This window comes from Pollicipes pollicipes, unplaced genomic scaffold (assembly GCF_011947565.3).
Source record: "Pollicipes pollicipes isolate AB1234 unplaced genomic scaffold, Ppol_2.1 Scaffold_6686;HRSCAF=7923_pilon_pilon_pilon, whole genome shotgun sequence".
In the NCBI taxonomy this organism is placed as follows: Eukaryota; Metazoa; Arthropoda; class Thecostraca; order Pollicipedomorpha; family Pollicipedidae; genus Pollicipes; species Pollicipes pollicipes.
Genome location: NW_023596921.1, coordinates 20,663,889 through 20,686,868, shown reverse-complemented (window position 1 = coordinate 20,686,868; position 22,980 = coordinate 20,663,889). Strand labels below are relative to the sequence as shown.

Sequence of the window (22,980 nt, the reverse complement as noted above, 5' to 3'; positions counted from 1 at the left end):
AGTGACACTCCAAAAGCAGAGACAGGGAATCCTTTTCAGAGAGGGAGGGGGGGGGGGGGCAAAATATGTTGTGACTAGTGAATTCAACGCAAGCAATACAAAAACGAACACCAGGATAAATCCGTTACAGAAGATACTGATATGTCCACCATGACCCGAATTTTACCGACATGAATATGCCCCCTCCCCCAGCGGTTCCACAGCGTGAAGCCCAGCCAGCCGAGCGCTGCCGGTGCGTCTCTCACTGGGGTCGTGCTGCTGGTCGGCGTATCCGTCCCGGGGCAGCGAGAGCACCGAGGCGCGGTACGAGGCCAGGCTGCGCTGGCTCTGGTACTGCGCCAGGTGCGCGATGCTGCCGCTGTAGAAGATGTCGCGCCGACTCATAGGGCGCAGCATCTCGCCGGGGCGCGGCAGCGAGCCGCGCGAGCCGGCCGCGCTCACGCTCGTGTTGCTGCACAGCCAGAGGTCCTCCTGGCTGGGGCCCGTGCCGCGCCGGTTGTGGAACGAGAAGCGGCGCAGGTCCGGGTTCAGGCTGTTGCCCGAGGCGCTCAGGCGCAGGCCGGCCGCGCGCGCGCCCGAGCCGCGCCGCTGCTGCTGGCCGAACGACGGTGTCGACACGTTCTTGGGCATGGCGGCGCCGTTGGTGGCGGCGGGCGGCTCGCCCTTGGGCACGCTGCTGCGTCGTTTGACGGCACGAGTGCGCACCTCCTTCTTGCTGCCGCGCCGGCCCAGCTCGAGGTCCTCGCCCGGCAGCTCGGGCACCACGTCGTTCTTTTCCTCGTCGCTGGCCTTCTCCGAGTCGTTGTCGCCTTCCTTGGCGTTGGCTTTGGGGCCATCCTTGCGGGCAGGCGCGTCGCCGCCGTCGCCGGGGTCCTCCTGAGCCGGTTTCTCGGCTTGCTGCTCCTCGCCGGCCGCCGGGCCGTCCTTGGCGTCAGCCGGCAGACAATGGCCGTTGCGGTCGGCGGCGGGCGCCAGCGAGCCGGGCGGCGGCGGCGGCGGCGGCTGGGACGGCCGCGACTCGGCGGCGCCCTCCTCGGGTGAGCTGGAGCCGCCCGTGCGCGCCGCCTCCGCGATCGTCGGCAGCGCCGCCGACGGCGAGCCGAACTCGTTGAGCGCCAGCGACGAGTGCACGCCCGGGTCGGCGTTCATCTTCCACTTGGGCCGGCGCTCGAGCGTGCCGTCCGGCAGCTGGACGAAAAAGAAGCTGTCGGAGACGTTGGAACCACGCTTCAACTGGCGCTGTTTGTCCTCGGCCATCTTCTGCAGCAGCGGCTTCTGGCTCGCCTTGGGCTTCTTGTAGACGAGCGGACGCATCAGCGCCCCGCACACCTGGCGGCATGGGTCGAGTCAGGACCGGGCGGTGTCAGTGGAGAGGTGCAGCCCCGCGCCCCACGCACCTGGAATGGGCGTGCTGACTTGCCTTCGAAACCACCATGACCTCGCAGTGATAAGGAGTCATGACACAACGCCAAGGTCTTCGCAAATCTCAAATGCACGGCCGCAACGCACACCGGCCCGTCCCATCGCGTAAACCACCCAATGGAACGCACCACGGCGTTGAAGATGATGCCAGCCAGGATCATGTTGGCACCCTTCCATCCATACTGGCCCAGCATGTAGGAGGCGAAGGGGGCGAAGACGAACGTGCCGACGCCAGACCCACACACGGCGATGCCGGTGGCCAGCGCGCGGCGCGACTCGAAGTAGTAGTTGACGGTGACGATCGCCGGTAGGTAGATCAGGCCGAAGCCCAGACCTGGAGCACGAGGGGCGGTCGTCAGCTGGTGCCGCTGCCTTACACATCCAGCCCAGCTTCGGTCGTGCCCACCCCACCAACGCTGCATCCCATGAGTATCGTACCATGCCCCACGCCCCGAAACGGTGCTTATCTGCCGTGGCAGCCTACCAGCGCGATAAACAGCGTATATCGCTGATGATCACGCTGGGTTTTATCATGAAACAAAGAGTCATCAGCAGCTGTCAGCTGCTCTGCACGTGACTTTAGGTGACACGTAGCGCTAACTTTGGACACGGATAAGTATGCATGCTATTTGTGGACGCTTTGTCTCGTATCGAGATCATGATCGCGAAAATGATACCATACTGCACGTAGATGGGTACCGATCTAAATATGCTATTGCAATATCTTGTCACTGGTTCGCTTGGCGAACGTCTCTAGGGCAACATAAAATAAGCAGGGAGGTGTACATAACGTTAGGCCACAGACATCACTCTGAGCCATTACAACGGTGGGTGGAGAGGCGACTCATCAACGTCACGTTACGAGGTCTCAGTTTAACGCGACGGTCAACTATCAGCACAATGACTGGAATTCCTCATGCGCCGCAGTAAGTCAAGACTGGCGGGCACGTGGGTCAAATCCATCGAATCCTGATCCCCATCAACTTACTCGTTCTGTAGACAGTGAGGAAGAAAACAACAAATGTATCATATATATATATATATATATATATATATATATATATATATATATATATAATCATTTATGGACCTACGTTACAGGCTTGTTGTTGCTTCGCGACAACAAAACTGCAGCATGTGAAGTGATCCCCTTTCTGTGGCTGACTGCACAAGAAACACTGCGTTGTTTGCCGTAGTGATTAAACCCCAGTCGACGCCGCCGGGAGCGTCACGCTGCCCGCGGCGCCATCCTCGTCCACCGTCCGATCTCATCCCGCCGACCCAGCGGCATTCTGCGCCAGACCTCCCGACCTGCCGCTGCCCGTCCCCGGGCACCGGTCAGCGCGCGGCCGATACCAGGCCCGGTGGGAGGACCGGTGGGAGGCCCTGTGGGAGGACCGTTGGCCGGGCGGCTGCAGGCGACACCCACCCACCCCCCGCACGCCATCACCACACCGCGCCGCGACCGTCGGCGAGGCAGCGGCGGCGGCGCGCGGGACGTCCGTCCATATCAATCAGGCAACTATCTTTGGAGGGCAGCTGTCGAGCGGCCCGGCGAAGGGTGGCCGATCGATAGCGGCCGGCCTTGACCGTCGGCTGTCCCAGTCCCCCCTGCACCGCCCCCCGACGGAGCGCGTATCACCGGGCCGCACCACACCGTCGCTCGCGAGCCGCGGACAAAGTCACAGCCGGCCGGGCGGCGCCGGCACAAAGGGCGCTGTCGCCCGGTGCTCCTGCTCACGGGGAGGGTGTGGGCGGGGAAGGGGGCTCGCCCGGCCTCACTGGACCCGAGGTCAGTGACCAGGTGGGACGGGCTGACACGTCCCGGCCGCGCCTGGCCCGAGGCGCTCGAGAGCGACCTCGGGACATCGGAGCGGGCGGCCGTTAGCCAGGATTCCACTGACGACGCCGGAAGCCACACCACGCGGAGGCTCAGGCATAGGTCATCAGCTTAAAACAGGGAGCTTCCAAGTCAGGCTAGCGTGTTTCCACCACTCGAACAAAAACCAAGCGAAAAACAACAAAGATTCAGCCATCGTGCCAGCAAACGAGACAACCCCTAACGTTCCTATCCTTCTTCATCGACAAGGTGGAGAGTACCTGGATGATTCAACAAGTGCCAACCCTGTGACGGCACCGACGAAAAAGCTTCACGGTGCCGAAGAGCTACTCCATGCTGATGCTGATGCCCTGGGTAGTCTACAGTAGAATGGCAACGGTAGCCTAGGACACCATGTGTAAAATTAAGCAGGTTCATCCGCGTACAGCACAGGGCAACTGCACAGCCGGCGCCACTTTGGGGGACAATATGTCATCATTACAAACATTCCGCGAGCCCGAAATTGCAAGATGTAAAAAGCAGAAATCCCTGTCAGCTTGCTATCAACCATATCCCAAGTAAGGAAACTTCAAACCCAATCTAAGTGACGACAGAAATGTCACGGTTAGCGTTATCACGAAGGCACCAGTGAACAGCATAGTGATAACAGCCCCGGCGCGGCTGAGCAGCCTGAATGCGCAAGTAACCCCGCGCGAGGCCGGCCGTCGGCGGGGCGACCGCGACCCAAACCCAACGATTGGCTGCATCCTGAGCACCAATCACATCGCGCCCACACACTGCCAAAAACACGGCGCCCGTCAACAGGGCGATCCGGCCGCATCCCGGCGACTGAGCGAGCCACACCCCGTCCGCCGCCGGGGACGCACATCCCACTGACGGGGACCCACACCCCGCTGACGGGGGAACGACATCCCACTGGCAGAGGAAAACATCGCACTGACGAGGGACCCACATCCCACTGGCGGAGGACAACATCCCGCTGACGGGGACCCACATCCCGCTAACGGGGGACCGGCATCCCACTGGCAGAGGAAAACATCCCACCGACAGGGGACCAAACAGCCCACTGGCGAGACTCCCATTCCGCTGACGGGATCCACATCCCACTGGCCGGAGACCCATATCCCACTGAACGAGGACACATCCTACTGACGGAGGACAGCATCCCACTGACGGGGACCCACATCCAACTGAAACGGGACATCTCGCTAACGGGGGGCCCACATGCTACCGGTGGGGACCCACATCCCACTGGCGGGGGACTCACGTCCTTATGATGGTGGGCCCACATCCCGCTGGCAGGGGACCCACATCCCACCGACGGAGGACAACATCCCACTGACGCGGAGCCTACATCCTAGTGGTGGGGACCCACATCCCATTGGCGGAGGAGAACATCCCACTGACGGGGGATACACTTTAATCTGACAGAGGACCCACATTCCACTGACGGGGACCCACAGCCAACTGACGGGAACCCATATCCAACTGATGGGACCTCCATCCCACTGAGGAGACTCGCATACCACTGACGGGAATCACATCCCGCTGACCAGGGATCCATGTCCAACTGACCGGGGAGCCCACCTCCCACTGACGGGAGACCCATATCCCCCTGACGGAGGAACCAGACCCCACTGACGGAGGACCCAGATCCGACTGATGGAGGACCCAGATCCCAGAGCGGGGACCCACAGGTGAGTGGCCGGGACCCAGCCCCGGCGCTGCCGCTGTGCGGCGTGCAGGTCCGCAGCAGTAATTACGGCGGGATGGTGTCAGTGTGGCCGCGCAGCTGCGGCACAGCTCGTCACCGCCCGGCGGGCCGGCCACGGCCTCGGCCGCCGCGGCCGCCGCCTGACCTGGCGCGGCGGGCGCGGCTCACCACCCGCCAGATATTGACGGCACGGGCGGCGGCGGGACGGGGAGGGGCAGAGGGGTGCAAACAAAGCCGCCCAGCTGAACACAGAGATGAATAGTGCAGTTGACGCCCGGGCGGCCGAGGTGAAGAACTGAGCCCCACGTGTCGGTGCAGTGGAATGGGGCGAATGTGCGACCAATCGAAGACAGAGAGATACAAAAAGAAGGTGAGACAGAGAGCGAGGCCGAGGTCAGAGATGGAGACAACGAACGTTTCTAGATCGGGAAAGAAAGGGCGGAGACAGGGACAGGGAGGAAGAGCAGGAGGGTAGGGGTGGGGGAGGGGGCAAGTCACGTCCTGGATGAATAGGACAAGATGGGCAAGTGACCGGAAGCGCGTAAAGACCAGTTTCGCTGTGATGGAGATGGCACCCAATACACATTATTTACACGTGTGTAACTTAGGGACACATTCACGGCCTTCATCTGACCAATAAATGTACCATGATGCCACCATGCTGACACAGCCGAGGCCTTTAAGCCGTTTTTGTCAACATCACAGGCAAAACCCGGAACGATTCTGATTTACCCATCAAACTCACGCAAACGCGGTTAGACTACCACCGAGCTTGCAACAGCCCCGCTGATAGCCAACGAGTCATCCCAGCTGTGAGCCACACCAGCAGATACCACACCGGCCACCAGGGCCGGCTGAAGAAGCCGTCCAGCCCACCGCGCTCGTCCGTCACCTACCTCCGATGACTCCGTACACCAGCATCAGCCAGGAGACGCTGCTGACCGTGGTCGAGATGAGGAACGCCGTGCCGGCCATGATGCCGCCGGCGATGGTCACCGGCCGACAGCCGTACACGTTCGTCAGTCCGCTGACGATCGGACCTGTCGGTACACGGACTCCTGGTCACCGGCCGACAGCCGTACACGTTTGTCAGCCCACTGACGATCGGACCTGCCGGTACACGGACTCCTGGTCGCCGGCCGACAGCCGTACACGTTCGTCAGCCCACTGACGATCGGACCTGTCGGTACACGGACTCCTGGTCACCGGCCGACAGCCGTACACGTTCGTCAGTCCGCTGACGATCGGACCTGTCGGTACACGGACTCCTGGTCATCGGCCGACAGCCGTACACGTTCGTCAGTCCACTGACGATCGGACCTGTCGGCACACGGACTCCTGGTCACCGGCCGACAGCCGTACACGTTCGTCAGTTCACTGACGATCGGACCTGCCGGCACGCGGACTCCTGGTCACCGGCCGACAGCCGTACACGTTCGTCAGCCCACTGACGATCGGACCTGTCGGTACACGGACTCCTGGTCACCGGCCGACAGCCGTGCACGTTTATCAAAGCACTGAAAATCGAACATCTCGGCTGAAATAATCGAGATCACACTCTCTTTCATTCAGTCAGCTAGCGATTGGAATAGTGGACGGTGCGGAGTCTCGCTGTGCTTATGATCAAAGTATCTGACAAACAATTACACTTATATTGAGCCATATACAGATTGGTTATAACTTTGCGCAGGCGCACGACCTATCAAAACCTGCTGAACACACATTTGAAACGACCGCAAACCGGAGCACACGATTCACACTCCTCCAGAGCCACCGGAGCGGTATCGCTCTGCCCGCTCTCACCAGCGCTGAGGTAGACGCCGTTCAGCAGACTGCCCACCCAGGCCACCTTGCCGACACCCTCGCCGAAGTACTCCACGAAGGCCGGCATGAAGATACCGAAGCTGTAAGCGATGCCGTCCACGATCATGTTGCAGAGGAAGGAGGCGAAGACGATGACCCAGCCGTAGCCTCCGTCCGGCGGGGTCGGCACTTCCGTGAAGTCCAGCTCGCCCACGTGCACGTCGGCGATACTGTCCCCTGCGGCCCACGAAGGAGGGCACAGGTCAGGGGGGCGGGGGGTACTGACGCACGGGACGCCTGGCTGCCCAGGAGAGGACCGCACGGCCGCGCGCACTCCTGTGTGTGTGTGTGTGTGTGTGTGTGTGTGTGTGTGTGTGTGTGTGTGTGTGTGTGTGTGTGTGTGTGTGTGTGTGCGTGCGTGCGTGCGTGCGTGCGTGCGTGCGTGCGTGCGTGCGTGCGTGCGTGCGTGCGTGCGTGCGTGCGTGCGTGCGTGCGTGTGTGTGTGTGTGTAAAGCAGAGGTTACAGTGCCGCCTTAAGTCCCCGAGTAGAGGAGACGCCGGCTGACTCGGCGCTACGGGCGCCTCCGAACGGCGCGACTGGCAGGCACGTACAGCGGAGCCCACACGAGTGCCGCGCCCCAGGCGGGGCGAGACGACGGCGTCTCCAACACACCGTACCGGAGCCACAAAGCGTCTTTTTAAACTACGTAACAACATGTTATCCGGAATGAGAGACCCAGACGACATCTGGAGACACAGGTGTCGTTCACGGCAAGTCAATAGCCGTAACAGGCCGTAACAGGTAACAAGCAAGATGTAACGGGCTTCAATGGCTACTTGTCATCATCGGTGACACACGCTCAACATTCGGGATTATTTTTCTACTTCACGGAAGCAATGTACCAAGACGCGATTCTCCACTCTGCCCAGGGAACCAGACATAAAGAACCCTTTCGGGCACATTTCCGTTTGAGGGTGGTGGGTCATCTGTGAGTGCATCAAGCTGCATATAACAACATAAGTTTCGCCTTGCTATGAGACACTCATCGCTTATTTGACGCCTCGTTTCACAGCATTTGGTGCCCATCATATTTCGCCTCAGCCATGATAGTGTGCTTGATGTATGCTACAGGGCTCCTGGCATTTCAGCCAGGTTCGTTCGTAACATGGCATAACCTTCTAAAGAAGAGTACAGCTTTTCTTGAGCTCGATTTTAAGCAAAAGCACTTTCAGCCGGCAATGAGCCTTGTGTGGTTATTAGATGAAGGAAAGTGGGGAGTGGTGAGACCAAACTACATGCGTCTGGCAGCTCCCTGCTACCGACACCGCTCGGCGCAGGAACCCCTTCCGGGTTTCCGCGGGAGTTCGGGCAGGACCCCCACCATGAGGGGGCGGGGGCCGTAAACCTGTTCGCGGCTGCTGCATGCAGCGTGCCGGGAGATGGATGTTGCAGAGGTTCAGCATGAGGTGCGAATGAGGAATGAAAGGCGAATGAACCAAGCAAAACCTGTCCAAGAAAGAAGAAATCCAAACAACCATGCTTGGACCGAGGCCCAGCCGGCAGGCCTGGAGCCTTTGTCGGCTGGTCTGCTCTGTTAGCGCCGCTTCGCCTTAGCGGCAAGCCCGGAGCCTTTGTCGGCTGGTCCGCTCCCATAGCGCCGCTCCGCCTTAGGCTGCTTCCACGCGCAATCGATAGCGCCGCCAGCGAACAGCTGACGCCGAACAAGCGGGGCGGCCCCGACGCCGGGCCGCTGCTGCCTGCAGCCGGGGAAGCTCGCACAGCGGTCCGCCTGCCCGCCAGACGGCTGCGCTGGACCCGAGCGAGGCTACGGGACAGCCGGACGCCCGGCCCCGGCAGGACCAGGGCGGGATTCCGGGACCAGCAGGCGCTCCACCGGTCTTGCCCAGGCCGAGCATCCGGGACCAGCAAGCCCTTCACCGGTCCTGCCCGGGCCGGGCGTCCGGGACCAGCAGGCGCTCCACCGGCCGGAAACTGCGGCACTGCGGTGCAACAGAGCACATCGCGATGTCGCCAGCCTCTCATTAACACTGTCCTGTTTCTTGGCTGCGTGACGGCGTCTGGCGAACACCCATGGGAGGGATCAAGACCAGTGCTGGGTTATTGGCCGTCGGCAGTGTATCTCGTTAGGCCGGTTGACCGCGCTTGCCATGCTACGTGAGCAATTGGCGTCATAAACGCCCATGCAAGGCGTCGCGCCGGCCCTGTTGACGTGTGAGGGAGCTACATAACGGACCTCCGACCTTAAGAAAAGCGATATACCACAATGGCCGTATATGGCAGTTGCCCTCCCCCTCCCTTAAGCAGATAGGAACGCATTTTGACATCAAACAACAAAGCAAGAAACTACCTAATTTTCCCCTTGGATCACCCGCAGCAATATAGACGCCCATATGAGTTATTTCGCGGAGAACTAAAGGGTGGAACGCTTCGACATGTTTGAGCCCTCACCGAACGGTGGCCACGGGCTCCGAGTCTGCCCAGGTTTCTCAGGAATAGCTCTTAAAGCATCAAAGGCATGGTGCTGAAATGTTCAATAACATGGTTTCAAGCACTAAATTACGTAAGTTCATCAGTGTATTAGCGAGGAACATTATTCATATAGATAAGACGGTAGTATTAGCCTCATTCCTCGGAAAAAGAAACAGGAAAATGGAGATGCAGCTACGTTGAAATTTCGGCAACATGCCTTTATCGAAACAATAGCAGAAGTGTTCACTTCTGCTATTCATGCTACTCCTGTGGCAAAAGTCTTCACTTCTGCTATTGTTTCGATAGAGGCATGTTGCCGAAATATCAACCTAACTATATCTCACTTCTCCTGTTTTTTTCCGAGGAAAAGGCTAATACTACTGTCTTATCCATGTTTCAAGCTTTATCACACTTTTTGTCACAACTCTAAGTCCCCGCTACTCATAGATCACAAGTGAAGTGATGACTTCTGTGCAGGTGAAGTGGATTGCTTTCGCGGTCGGGCGGGTGGATGGCGCACGCCATCCGTAAAATATGCATTCGGAAGGACTTCCTGTAATTGTTTGATGCATCCTACCGTAGCACATTTTGATGCCGCCCTAGCATAACGAGAGTAGCTCGTCGCACCCACAAACCGGCCACTATACGCATACCATTCAGCGTGCCAAGAGCGATGCAGCCACCGCTCTCCTCGCTGCCACGACCATGGGCGTGATGACCACTGAGGTCGGCGGGTCCGGACCATGGGCGTGATGACCACTGAGGTCGGCGGGTCCGGACCATGGGCGTGATGACCACTGAGGTCGGCGGGTCCGGACCATGGGCGTGATGACCACTGAGGTCGGCGGGTCCCGACCGTGGGCGTGATGACCAATGAGGTCGGCGGGTCCGGACCATGGGCGTGATGACCACTGAGGTCGGCGGGTCCGGACCATGGGCGTGATGACCGCTGAGGTCGGCGGATCCGGACCATGGGCGTGATGACCACTGAGGTCGGCGGGTCCGGACGATCGGCGTGATGACCACTGAGGTCGGCGGGTCCGGACCATGGGCGTGATGACCACTGAGGTCGGCGGGTCCGGACCATGGGCGTGATGACCACTGAGGTCGGCGGGTCCCGACCGTGGGCGTGATGACCGCTGAGGTCGGCGGGTCCGGACCATGGGCATGATGACCACTGAGGTCGACGGGTCCGGACCATGGGCGTGACGGCCACTGAGGTCGGCGGGTCCGGACCATGGGCGTGATGACCACTGAGGTCGGCGGGTCCGGACCATGGGCGTGATGACCACTGAGGTCGGCGGGTCCGGACCATGGGCGTGACGGCCACTGAGGTCGATAGGTCCGGACCATGGGCGTGATGACCACTGAGGTCGGCGGGTCCGGACCATGGGCGTGATGACCACTGAGGTCGGCGGGTCCGGACCATGGGCGTGATGGCCACTGAGGTCGGCGGGTCCGGACCGTGGGCGTGATGACCACTGAGGTCGGCGGGTCCGGACCACAGGAACGTTTGGGACGTTATACACTTCAGGTGTCTAACCCATATACAAAAGGCACGAGAGCAGACAAAACCTCAGATGTTGTCATGTGTTAACGCTGTCCACTATAGGACATAATTATGAAGTCATTGCTATGTCTTAATTCTGTAATGCGTCCTCGATGGGCTAGTCTGACTCTTCAAAATCCACTCCCACTGACAGAAATATTTCGCACACTTTTGAGTAGCCGACCTTATGACGTTTTTCGCTAGGCTCCAGCGTGTTTGGTTTCCAGACAAGAGGGGATCCGTCGGGCCTCATCGTTTGACAAATGTAAGTAAAACACCTGCTCGGTGCGGGTTACAGGTCATCTGGCACGTGCATCATATTATACGCGGCACAGTACCGCGTATAATACACAGGTGAATTATACGTGGTACTGACTTCACTCAGAATCTACTTCTGACAATGTCCACTTCGAACCCAGCAGTCTGTACGTTGCATATATTTCACAGCCAATTTGACGGCTGTAAAGGAAAACCAATGCCCTGTTATCTGGGATCTAGAAGAAACTGCGTCTGCAGTGTAGCTTGTCGCTCTGAACTTGATTGCTAGCTGGGCAGTTTTTACCAAGACCACATCAAAGGTCTTTCAAAGGTCACATCAAGGGCCATTCGATCCTAATGTCTGACCTTTTGACCTCAGCCCGTCCCGGTGTCACACCGCCACAAGATCTCCGCACACTGTGCAGCGGAGACGGAGCGGTACGAGCATCTTGTCGCTTTTTCTGTGAACTCTATCTCGCTGTCCCATGTAAAGTAGTTCTCTCCGCCAACAATGAGCAATTTCGAGCAATGTTCTTCTTCCATGGAGAGGCGCCACCACTTTCCGTGGCTAAGACTTCGTGTTTTGTGAGAATGACTGAAGAGTGGGAGTGCGGAACGGGAAAAGAAAGACTTTGAAAAAGGACAGCCGGGCCCTACGTCCACTGAGGTCCCTGCAGCCATTACAATGCTGTCGTATCCACACTTGATCCTTGATCAGAAAAGCGTTCATGTTGTAATCGTCATGACTTTGTATGAACTATGTGCATCTCTGTGCGCATGCATAGAACAACACATAAGCTGTCTTGTTGAGAACTGCTGCACATTTTGGACAAATGTTAAAGGCGAATATCGGAAGGGGAGGGGAAGCGGACGTGCCTCTCCGAAGCGGTGCAAAACATCACGCCCCATTGATCAGCATTATTGCAACTAAGCCTGCGTTGAGGCCAACTGTGTCCCACTCTCCAATTGTTGTCGACATCTAACCAACGGTTCATTTCGTCACAACCCCACTCGAAAAGGCACGCAAATTAATCAACGTCGATGGTGGGTAAAGACAGAAGGATGTTCGCGCATTTCTGGCCTTAGCTCACACCACACGCAGCTGTTTGCCCTCTCATCGATCAAATGTACGATTTTTACTTCGTGGCCGACATTGTTTACAAACATGCGGCATACCCTGCCCGCTTGTGACGTCCACGTCCCGTGCTCGTACATGGTTGTTTGAATATTCCAACACGTTGTTATCCAACTGGACGGTGACATGGGGTCATTAAACCATCATAAGTAATCTACGATTGATACCCACGTTCAAAATCTGGCCCGCGCTAACCAGGAGTAACGCGATCGGTTTATTTTGATCTCTAACTCAGTGAAAAATGATCATGACCTAACGTTCATCTCAAAACCAGGTAAGCTTTCTCCCGCTTGTGTCCCGCAGACAGACGCATGCTGTCATGTGGGGCCTTTTGCAAGGCCCTTTGAGTAGAGCCAACTCACCAGAGCGTACCCTCACACTCGTTAACATGAATCACTGTTTACATATTTCCGATGATCTGCGACGCCGCATTTACATACAAGAGCTTCAGTGTGTTGGCGCATCGATTAGCGTGTAAATTTTTCTGACGAAAATGCTCTTGTCTTCGGAGATGTGCAGTTCGGGCCGAGTGAGGCAAACTCCGTTCGCTCGCGGTGAACGCCTTTACGCATTGCCGGCTAGCCAAAACCGGGGTGCCATAACAAGCCAAGTCTGAATCCCACTGGTTTGTTTTAGGCAGCTTTCAGGCGTAAGTCCAAAGAAGGCGCATCCTTTTGAAGAAAACTGCCCCGCAACCGTGATGCTATGAAGTCATCATCATCATCAAGAGAGTATGGTCCAACAGCCATAGTGGCAAACAAACAAACAGAGAATTAATACACCATCGGAGAGTAGCCCTACAACATAATATCCTGACCTCGAGTGACCGTGTCAATGCCGTTGTGTACAGCTTACTGCCACCGGCACGTTCCCGCATGCGGCACGAGTGCCCGTGAGCGAGCCCGCCGCCGTCCGCCGTCCACGCATGCCCTGTCGACGGGCTGACCGCGCCGGTAGCGTCTTCGCCGGGGCGGCCAGACAGGGCCGGCGAACGCTGCGGTCCTCCCAGCCGTCGTCAGCTGCAACGCTCTCCACACAGGTGCCGACACGGCCGTCAACGACACGCAGTTAACGCGGCCCGCTGTTTGGCAGCTCGTGGCTAAGTGTTCATTGTTGCAGCGCCGTCCCACCCGTGGGCCGCGCAGTGTCAGGCGCCGCGGCCTGGTCCCTGTCGGCCGGACACCGTTTACGCCGCCCCAGATGTCTCATTCATCTCGGCCAGCAAAACAGCCGGCTAAAGCCAACAATGGCCGCAGTCGCCGGCCGAGAGTGCCGGCAGACACGCGGCGCCTGTACAGTGTACACCACTGACCGTCATCGGGTGTACACGGACGCCGCCGCGGCCGGCGCCGCGGTCGGCGGGGACGGGCGGCAGCCGGCGCGCCGGCGCGCGACCCCCCGGTATCCGCGCTCAGTGGAGCCTCACGTGAGCGCGAGTTCCCTACAGCGGCACCGATCAGCGACACCACGAAGACAGATTGCAGTCGAATACTTCGGTCGAAAATTGCACGCATGCCGGTTCCACAAAGATAACGAAAAGGCCACCATGCATGGCGTCGAAAGGGTGTCGTTCTATCCTGAGAACGGTGGGTATGCTCCATATCCGATCATTCCCAAGGGCCTGAGCTGATGGTCTCCAGCCCAGCCGTGTTCCGGTCGGCAGTATCTCTCGATAACGAGCCGGCCTGGGCTGCTGAAACCATCGCCCGCCCCCGCCCTCCTCCCACAGCCCGGCTGTACAGATTTCCACTGGTCCGCGGCATAATGGAGGGCCTACATCTCAGCCGAATGCAACGTTACGGCGCTAAAGCGACGTTCCTGCAATAAGCTCCATAAGCAAGATCATACAATCGACCTCCGGAACACCTACGCTACATCATTTCGTCTCACATAGTTTTCACAGCACCCAGAACGAAGCTTACGCCACGCGGATTTCCCATCAGCGCAGGCGGCCCCCGCCCGAGAAGCGGCACTGGCGTGGGCTCGCTGCCCGGAGCCGACGCCCGCTCGGTCCCCACCTTGTCTGACGCCGGGCGGCGCCATCGGCGAGGACGGCGACGACGGGTTGGAGTTCTCATCGTGGCGAATGCCGATCACGATGCCTTTCTCGCCCTGCAGAAAGAAGGCGAGCCTCAGAACGGGCGAAACAGAGACAAGTGGCACCTCTCACCGCGGCTCAGAACACTGGCAAATGAAAGATACAGCTTAAAGCAAGGGCGTAAAACAGCACAGCATGAACACGCGATTAAAATAAAAGAACGGGAAAACAGCCCCGCCGGATGAAACAAGACGGCAACCGCAGCAAGACAGCAGAGCGGACGACAAAGCTCCAGCAAAAGCCAGAACGTAACCAAAGACGACAGCGTTAAGTGGCGCGCGCGCTGTGCTCCTGCGGCCGTCTGCAGCACCGGACTTCCCGGCCGGACGACTGTCAGCGGTGCCACCAGCGGACGGTGCACCGGATTTCCCGGCCGGACGACTGTCAGCGGCGCCGCCAGCGGATGGTGCACCGCCGGTGGCCTGCGGCGGTGACCTCCGGCGCCGCCGTCGGCACGCGCTCCGACGGTCGCCGGTGACACGGCGGCGGGCGGGCCGCGCCCGGCAACGCTCGGTCTCACGGCACGCGCCGGCGCCCGGCCGAGCCCCGCACGCCTCGCACGGCACGGCTGGCGGCTTCGACGGCGGAAGCGCTCGGGGACGGACGACTCGCGCTTACACTCAGCCGTCAGAGGGGCGGCCGGGTCGGCCGGGGCGATCCTGCCGCCGACATGGCGGTGCTAAACCCGGTGACGGTTCTATTTCAGGCGCTGTGCGGCACCGGAGCCTTCGCTCTGCTCCAATCTAGCGCCGCGTCAAGCCGAAAGGCCACCGTATCTAGCAGCTTGGCCGGCATCCTAACATAAGATGAAAGGTTTCTATCGCATCATTCCATCTGAAAGCCCACTAATAGAGCCGAGGCTGTCACGCGAGACAAGTGGCACACGTGTCATGGTTTCTCATGGGTTGTAAGGATAGGACGCTTGTTCAACATATTTAAACGACTAAAATGAGGCTTTGACAAGTTGTTCAGCTCTTCCCGTTTGGCGTTCACTCGGCATTGACTAGCAGCATGCAGTCAACCATGCCGCAGATCGCGAGATGGCCAGGACATAGCATCATAAAGCGAGTTCACGAACCAAGAGTCACCGAATTCACGAAGTGGTTACTTGCGAGGCGTACACAAGTCAACTCACCAACGGCATCCATCGGAAAATCGGTAGTTCTTGGTTTGATCGGAAGTCGTAGACTCGCTTTAGTGCTGACTTGCATTTGCTTACATATAGGAAAAGTATTGAAGACACTGAACGTCAAAGCATACTTCATTAAAATCGGGAATAATTCGGAAATTATGCCTGGGACAACCTCAGTAATCGCGAACCAAGACATCAAAAACATCGTCCTATTCCGTTAACAAGTGCTCCAAATCGTCATCGACTTCACCATAATGCTACTTCAGGCAGGGGTGTCTTTAAAAAAATGTTATGCTCCGCTGCACGATATCCCGATTTTACTCAACGATAACTGCGGGTCGCCCATACACTGTTTAATGCATAAACGGGCAAGGTTCTTTTGATTGGGTGTAACCGTAGCTACCAATGGTAATGGGCGCTGGATTGGAGGGTTCGACAACGCACCGTGTTAGAGTCGGATGTCGTCGACAATCACGTTATAATCGTTCAGAAATATTTTGAAAAAACAAAGCCTGAACAAACGGATGTTTCCCTTTAGGGTACTAAGCTAAACACAGCGTCACCAGCGGTGAGAGGCCGTTCTTTCTGACCAGTGCGTAACCGGAGGGCATAGTTACACAATAGCCAAAATGCAAAAGGTAAATTACGAACGAACCCTAGCTAAGCCATTGTTCAACATACGAGCTCACGTGATACGAAAATTCCAGAACAAAGCACAGTCCAGGTAGGACTCCTCATGAAATATTGTCGTGTTTCATTCCATAATGTGACCTCAAAAGTTCAGAAGCCTTAACTTAGTGAAATTCTAGGCCCGCCCTAGGCACATATCGTTATGAGTTATGTGGGACTGTTAATTTCACTCTTGATTATTACTGATACTAATACTCATCAAAAAACCATATATGAATCGTGGTCAGGTGAAAACATCGGTTCTGAGATGAGGAACACTGCTGCCTTCCGGATTTAACGATGATAGTTGATAGCATCTTACCTACTTAGGTAGGTAGGCAGGCAAACACCTAGCCCCCTACCTATATACCTTATCACATTAAACGTGATATCATCATCGGCATCATCAAACGGGTAGCTGCTGTCGGTATTTGTATTACATTGACGGCTCATTGCCATTAAATTGTGATTATTACATTATGGCTTTACATTGACGCTTCTCATCCATTTCACACCGTTCAATAGTAAGAATGAAACGATCTCCAGCTAACTCTAGGTCCAAAACATCGTCAGAAATGTGGCTTGAGCTTTTGTATCCTCCATCTGCCGCCAACATCGGCCAGGAACTCAAGCCAATGACAAAACACAGAACATGAACAGCATGTCAAGAAAATATCCTCACTTATTATGACCACCTAACTATAGAACAACAATCATGAATGCAAATTGTCACACATGCTGTGGCCGCTGCTCGCTGCCTTGACTGTCAATCGCCAATACATAATGTTGAGGGCTGGAGCTCACGTGTCAAATATGCCATACATCTTATGGGAGTATCTGCCGTTTTTCGCACCTTTCTTGCCTGTGACCCGGATACTTACGGAGGATAATGTGACCCGGCTGCCTACGGAGGAGAGCGCGACCCGGCTACCCACGGAGGACAGTATAACACCACCATCCATGGAGGACAGCAAGACCCCGCAACCTTTAGGGGCAGCGTGGTCCGGCTACCCATGGTGGACAGCATAGCCGCGCTACACATGGATGACGGTGCAGCCCAGCTACCCATGGGAACGGCGTAATCGGGCTACCTACAGAGGGCAGCGTGACCGAGCTACCTACGGCGGAACAGCGTGGCCGGGCTATCTACAGAGGGCAGCGTGGCCGGGCTACCTACGGCGGAACAGCGTGACCGGGCTACCTACAGAGGGCAGCGTGGCCGGGCTACCTACGGCGGGACAGCGTGACCCGGCTACCTACAGAGGGCAGCGTGGCCGGGCTGCCTACAGAGGGCAGCGTGGCCGGGCTACCTACGGCGGAACAGCGTGACCGGGCTACCTACAGAGGGCAGCGTGGCCGGGCTACCTACGGCGGAACAGCGTGACCGGGCTACCTACAGAGGGCAGCGTGGCCGGGCTACCTACGGCGGAACAGCGTGACCGGGCTACCTACAGAGGGCAGCGTGGCCGGGCTGCCTACAGAGGGCAGCGTAACCGGCTACCTACGGCAGGACTGCGGTGCTCGGCCAGGAACGGCTCCAGCTCCACGGGCTCGTCGTCCACCTGGTGTTCGGAGATGGTGCGTAGCCGGGAGCGCGGCGTGCCGCCCTCGCGCGACGCCTCGGAGGTGGTGCGTGTCCGGCGGCCCGGCACGGCCACCGGCGCCGACGCGGAGGAGGCCATCGTGGCGCGGCGCGGCGGACACTGACGTGCTGCCGCCGCAGGCCGCTCCTATCGCCCCACCGGTCACTATCGGCTGCCGTTGCAGATACGGCTCGAGTGGACGGCGGCCACTATACCGACCGCGCAGCGACGAGCGGCGAGCGGGAAAGCCGGAAGGGGCGAGGCCGGGGGCGCCTGGCGACGGACCACCGGGGCGGAGTTCGGCCACCAGCTGCGCTGCCACGGATCGGACACCGACACAGACCTCTAACCGAGAATCCTGAGTACTCCAAGGCTTGACGACTGCATGATGTCTCAAACCATCGCCACACAGACCTCCGACCGAGAATCCTGAGTACTCCAAGGCGTGACGACTGCATGCTGTCTCAAACCATCTCCACGTTTCGTTTTTGAAGGCATTTTGGTTGCTGGTGCGTTGCTGGTGCTTGGTTTTGTAGACCATGCCATGCAAAACGTAAATCGGTATAAAATATTCCCGGAGTGTTACCATCCACAATTATCTGATAATGATATGTTAGGCATTACCTGATTAGGAAGACCCTTACACAGCCAACCGGTCATAGTCAGACGTGGCGAAAAAAGAATCCCCGATGCACAATAATTCAAAAGATGCAGTTTGCCACTCCCAAAACTTTTCAGAGCAATGTCATAATGTGTGACACAGAGGGCACGGCCGCCATGGATACCCAGCTCACCCAGTCAAGTCATTACTCTCGCGTACAGAAGTCGTGGAAAACATCCGATGGCCATGCTTCATAAATTAGTAGCCCTCAAAAATCGCGAGGCATAAGTGACCTTCTTTGACAAGGCCTGAACGAAGCGTTTCTGTTGAGTATGCGGGTCGACACGCGGTCAGCCTCCATTGATTGTCAGAAAGCCGACGAGGATCTTCCCGAGGACACCAAAAGCGCGCGCGGCCGAGGGAAGATTGTTCAACGAATGCTAATCTCTCCGATAATCATCCACGCAGATTTTCCTTTCACGTTCGGCAGGTTCGAAAATGATCCACTAGTTTTGTCTCACATGCACTATACATGGCCAGCGGTCATAGATAGACATGTTGAAAAATAATCCCCGCCTTAATATGTTCTTAAAATTACCCAGGGTTTTTGCCCTGCACGGATCATTATCTGCGATATTTCTCCGTGTTGGCAGTGCCGAACATTACTCCGGAAAATTTCCCGACGTTGCGGATAACTCTTCGAGATAAACTGTAGCCAGAACGCGCCCAGGACTTCGGAAAGAAGATGATGGGGAGAGGGTGGGCGTCAATTCCGGATCAGACCGGTACAAACGGGCACGGGCCGGACCTTGGACTCCGCACAGCTCCGCCGGCACGCCCACCCGGCCGCCGCGCGCCCACGTACAGCTGACTAACCCTCGGACAGCAGACAGCCCGCAGACATAGAGAGCTAGCCACGCTCACGTGCAGGTAACTGCCCTCAAACGGCAGACAGCCGGCAGACATAGGCAATTGGCGGCCCCACGCCCGCGAACAGCTGATTGGCCCTAAGACAGCAGACAGCTGGCAGACACATACAGCTGGCCACATCCACGCGCAGCCGATTGACCCTAAGACAGCAGGCAGACAGCAGACACAGACAGCTGGCTACGTCCGCCTGAAGCTAACTGACCCCCAGGTAGCAAACAGAGGGCGGCCTCACGCCCGCGAACAGCTGACTGACAGGCATGTGGACGAAATATCAATGCATGTATATCTCGTTTCTCCTGGATATCCGACAAGGAATGTTAACAGTACCGTCTTACAAAATAAAACAGCTTTAAGTGACACCTATCCCTTCTAACAAGGGCGGTACTTTGCTCTGAGCAGACGAAACACGGACGAAGCGCGCCGACGACCAGCGGGCGCACCAGAACGAAACACAAGGAGATGCCGCATGATTCAACGCCGCCGAGTTCAACCACCCGGGTGTGCTGTGTCTGGCCGAGCCGGCAGACAGCGGTCAGCTGGCGGGGAGCCAGAGCACCTGTAGCGTGGCTCGGGGAAACTCCGCCCCCGCCCGCCCCCGCCAGCGACCCTTCTGCGATTCAGTTTGGATGCTGCGATTCTGCGATTCAGTTTGGATGCTGCGCCAAACGGGCATCACTCGAGTGATGGCGTCAGTGCACACACGACGGGCCCCGCGTAGGAGAGGCGCGCACTAGAGCGAGCTCGCGCCGCCCGCCCGAGATCGACTCGGAAGGAACTGTCGCGCGCTACAGGCCGTGGTCGTCTCGGCAGCCCGTGTCTTCGGCCGACGGTGCGCGCTCGGTCTGTTTGGCCGGCTGCCGCACTGGCACGTCTGCACGCAAACAAACCGCCAGCTATGCCATGGGTCACGTGGTTCATCCAGCCGAACGCGTCCGACTGGCAAAGCTGTACATGCACACGGGACCAACGCCGCATTAATCAGCGAGTTCGAAGTAGAAATGACGTGAATTAATAGTAATATGCATACGCCATGCTTTGGGTGTCAGTGACACCAAAACACTACGCCGAAGCGTGGTCCTTGCTCACTTCTGCAAGGCAGTCACACAAAGGGGTCGCATCACTGGTGAAAATAACTGGACGACGCAGTGCGACCCACATTGGATTTCTAGGTAGCGACGTAGCCAGAAACAAACACATCTGTGATCTAGTTAGCGAGCGCAAGGATTCAATTTCACCACCAGAACGAGTGCACGAATAAGACACGTGCCACCAGCCGTCCGGACGTCGGGGACTGCAGGTCCCCTACTCAACGGCTTCTGGATGGCCGTCAACGGCCCGCGCTAGGGTCCAGCTTGCGCGTGTATTCATAAAAGGGGGCAGGGTCAAGCGAGGACTTAAAGTGTGGATTGTGTGCGGTCGTATATGCCCGCTGCGTAGCAATTTTAGTGGGCTTTGTGTCATCGCTTTGTGGTAAGAAAGCGAGTGGTAAGAAAAGTGTGTGTGTGTGTGTGTGTGTGTGTGTGTGTGTGTGTGTGTGTGTGTGTGTGTGTGTGCGTGCGTGCGTGCGTGCGTGCGTGCGTGCGTGCGTGCGTGCGTGCGTGCGTGCGTGCGTGCGTGCGTGCGTGCGTGCGTGCGTGCGTGCGTGCGTGCGTGGGCACGTGTGAGTGCGTACGTGTGCGTGCGTGCGTGCGTGCGTATTGTAGTGAAATGAAACGTGTTTTGCACCTCCCAGTCTCGCTTCGTTAAAGCGTACGCAATAATATTTTTGAAGCCAGATTACAGCATTACGGAAGGATTGAGTCGAGGGATTGGTGATAACATACATGAGTATTAACATGACAAACATGTTCTGTTAATTGTTATACTTGTTATTGTTAAGACCATCCTCCTCGCCTGTTGTGCTGATAGGTATACAACGCTTCCGCCAGGTAACTCCCTGACCGTCGTCAGATGTTGTGGAGTCGTGAGCACGACTAGGCGATGTTTAATTTTCAACCAGGTGCTGCGTCAAAACCCGAATTCTGTCCTTGGAATTCTGGGATTCGAACCAGGATTTTCTGATTGCGAGTCCTGTTGCACCAACTGAGGAAACCCGAAGGGACCGGTCAACCGTACCGTCCTTCGAGCAACAGAACTAACCGTCTTTCCGGTTAGCTCAATTGGTGCAGCGATGGACTCCCAATAAGAGGATCCTGATTCGAATCCCATCAATTTCAAGAAGATAATAGGTCAGGCTGTGACGCGTACATGGCTGAAAATAAGGTATTGTTCAGTCATCCAAAAGACTCCCACAATACCTGACGACGGCCGTGCGGACCGAACGTGGCGTACATACTAGCACGCCAGACGGGAACGGCAGCCCAAACAATGACTTAATCCGCGATGCTTTTACTTTGGCAAGCAAGTGCAATTGTTAAGCATCGTTGGCTGGCTGGCTTTCGTCGCACTTATTCCCATTTGGTCCCATATGACAACTGCTCCCACCACTAGTTCGAAAAGGAAAAGAATTAATCTAAACATAATTGAAAACGCATCCTCACCCCAAGCGCCGACATATAGGATCGTACACTGAAGCCCAGTCTTATGCAGCACTCATTGTCACGGTCGTTACACGTTGATGTCGCATCAGCCGATCATTATATCCGCCGTCGCGATCGGATCAATGGCACGTCGCGATGTTAATGCTGCGCGACGAACATGAGCAGCCTGGCCGTGGTGCGCCAATACCGGCTTTCCGGCGAACAGTCGGCCCGCGGCCGAGCGGCGGCCAGCTGGCGCCGGTACCGAGGCTCGGCGCCGCCGCGAGGCACTCTCGCCTGCTCCAGCCACCACAGACCGACGCACTCCGACACGGGACGAACGGGCACCCGTGGAGCTACGCCTGGTACCGAGGCTCGGTGTCGCCGTGAGGCAGCCTCTCCTGCTCCAGCCACCACAGACTGACGCATTCCGACACGGGACGAACGGGCACCCGTGGAGCTACGCCTGGTACCGAGGATCAGCGCCGCCATAAGGCACCCTCGCCTGCTCCATCCACCACAGACTGAGACACACTGACACGGAACGAACGGTCGCCAGCCGGCCTGTTTCCTCGCGGCCAATGGTCGGACGGGTGGCCGGCCAGCCCGGGCGCCCGGCGGTCGCTGTCGAGCGGCTCGCCCGCAGCCGCCGCCGCCCACAGCGGGACCGGCAGCGGCAGTCGTGAGCTCGGTGACCGGTCACCGGTCACCGAGCGGGCCTGCTCGCCGGCGACGACCGCTGGCGCGGTCGATGCCGTCGAGCCAGGGGCGGCCATCGATCCGGCCAGCTCGCTCCGCCGGCGGCAGGGTCCGTCCCGCCGCGCGCCGGAGCGACCTCCCGTCACCTGGCGCCGTCCTCAGCTGCCGGGTCCGCGGCGGCCGGCTACCGTCGCGTCCCGTCGGCCGGCCCGGGCCCGCCAGCGCAGTCCCCGCGTCTGAACGGCACGGCGCGGCCGGCGCGAAGGATCGGGCCCCACTCACGGGTCAGCCGGTCACCAGGTGCCGGCAGGCGAGTGGCCGCGTCCCGCCGGACGGCGCCGGCCGGGAGCGGTGCTGACCCGCTCAATGGCATGACTCATGCGGCACCGGGGGCGGACAGGCATAGCTAGAATTGTCAGCAGGTGCAAGCCTCAGCACTTGCATCTGCGGTGAATAATGTGCGAATTTTTAATCACTTCAGGCCATTGGTAGGGAAAGTATCGGAACGCGCTGAACGATGACTGACGCATCACAATG

General features: G+C 58.0%; 1 protein-coding gene across 1 annotated transcript in view; it reads right to left on the bottom strand.

Annotated features, from left to right (window-relative positions):
• Positions 1-22,980, bottom strand: part of LOC119108039 (uncharacterized) — a 31,696-nt gene that overhangs the window by 7,422 nt on the left and 1,294 nt on the right. Inside the window, exons 2-7 of the mRNA XM_037231623.1 lie at positions 14,231-14,324; positions 6,780-7,016; positions 5,873-6,016; positions 1,551-1,756; positions 1,036-1,329; positions 246-924 (exon numbers count right to left, since the gene is read on the bottom strand). Of these exons, the coding sequence (XP_037087518.1) occupies positions 246-924; positions 1,036-1,329; positions 1,551-1,756; positions 5,873-6,016; positions 6,780-7,016; positions 14,231-14,324 (1,654 nt within the window). The remainder of the gene's footprint in view (positions 1-245; positions 925-1,035; positions 1,330-1,550; positions 1,757-5,872; positions 6,017-6,779; positions 7,017-14,230; positions 14,325-22,980) is intronic.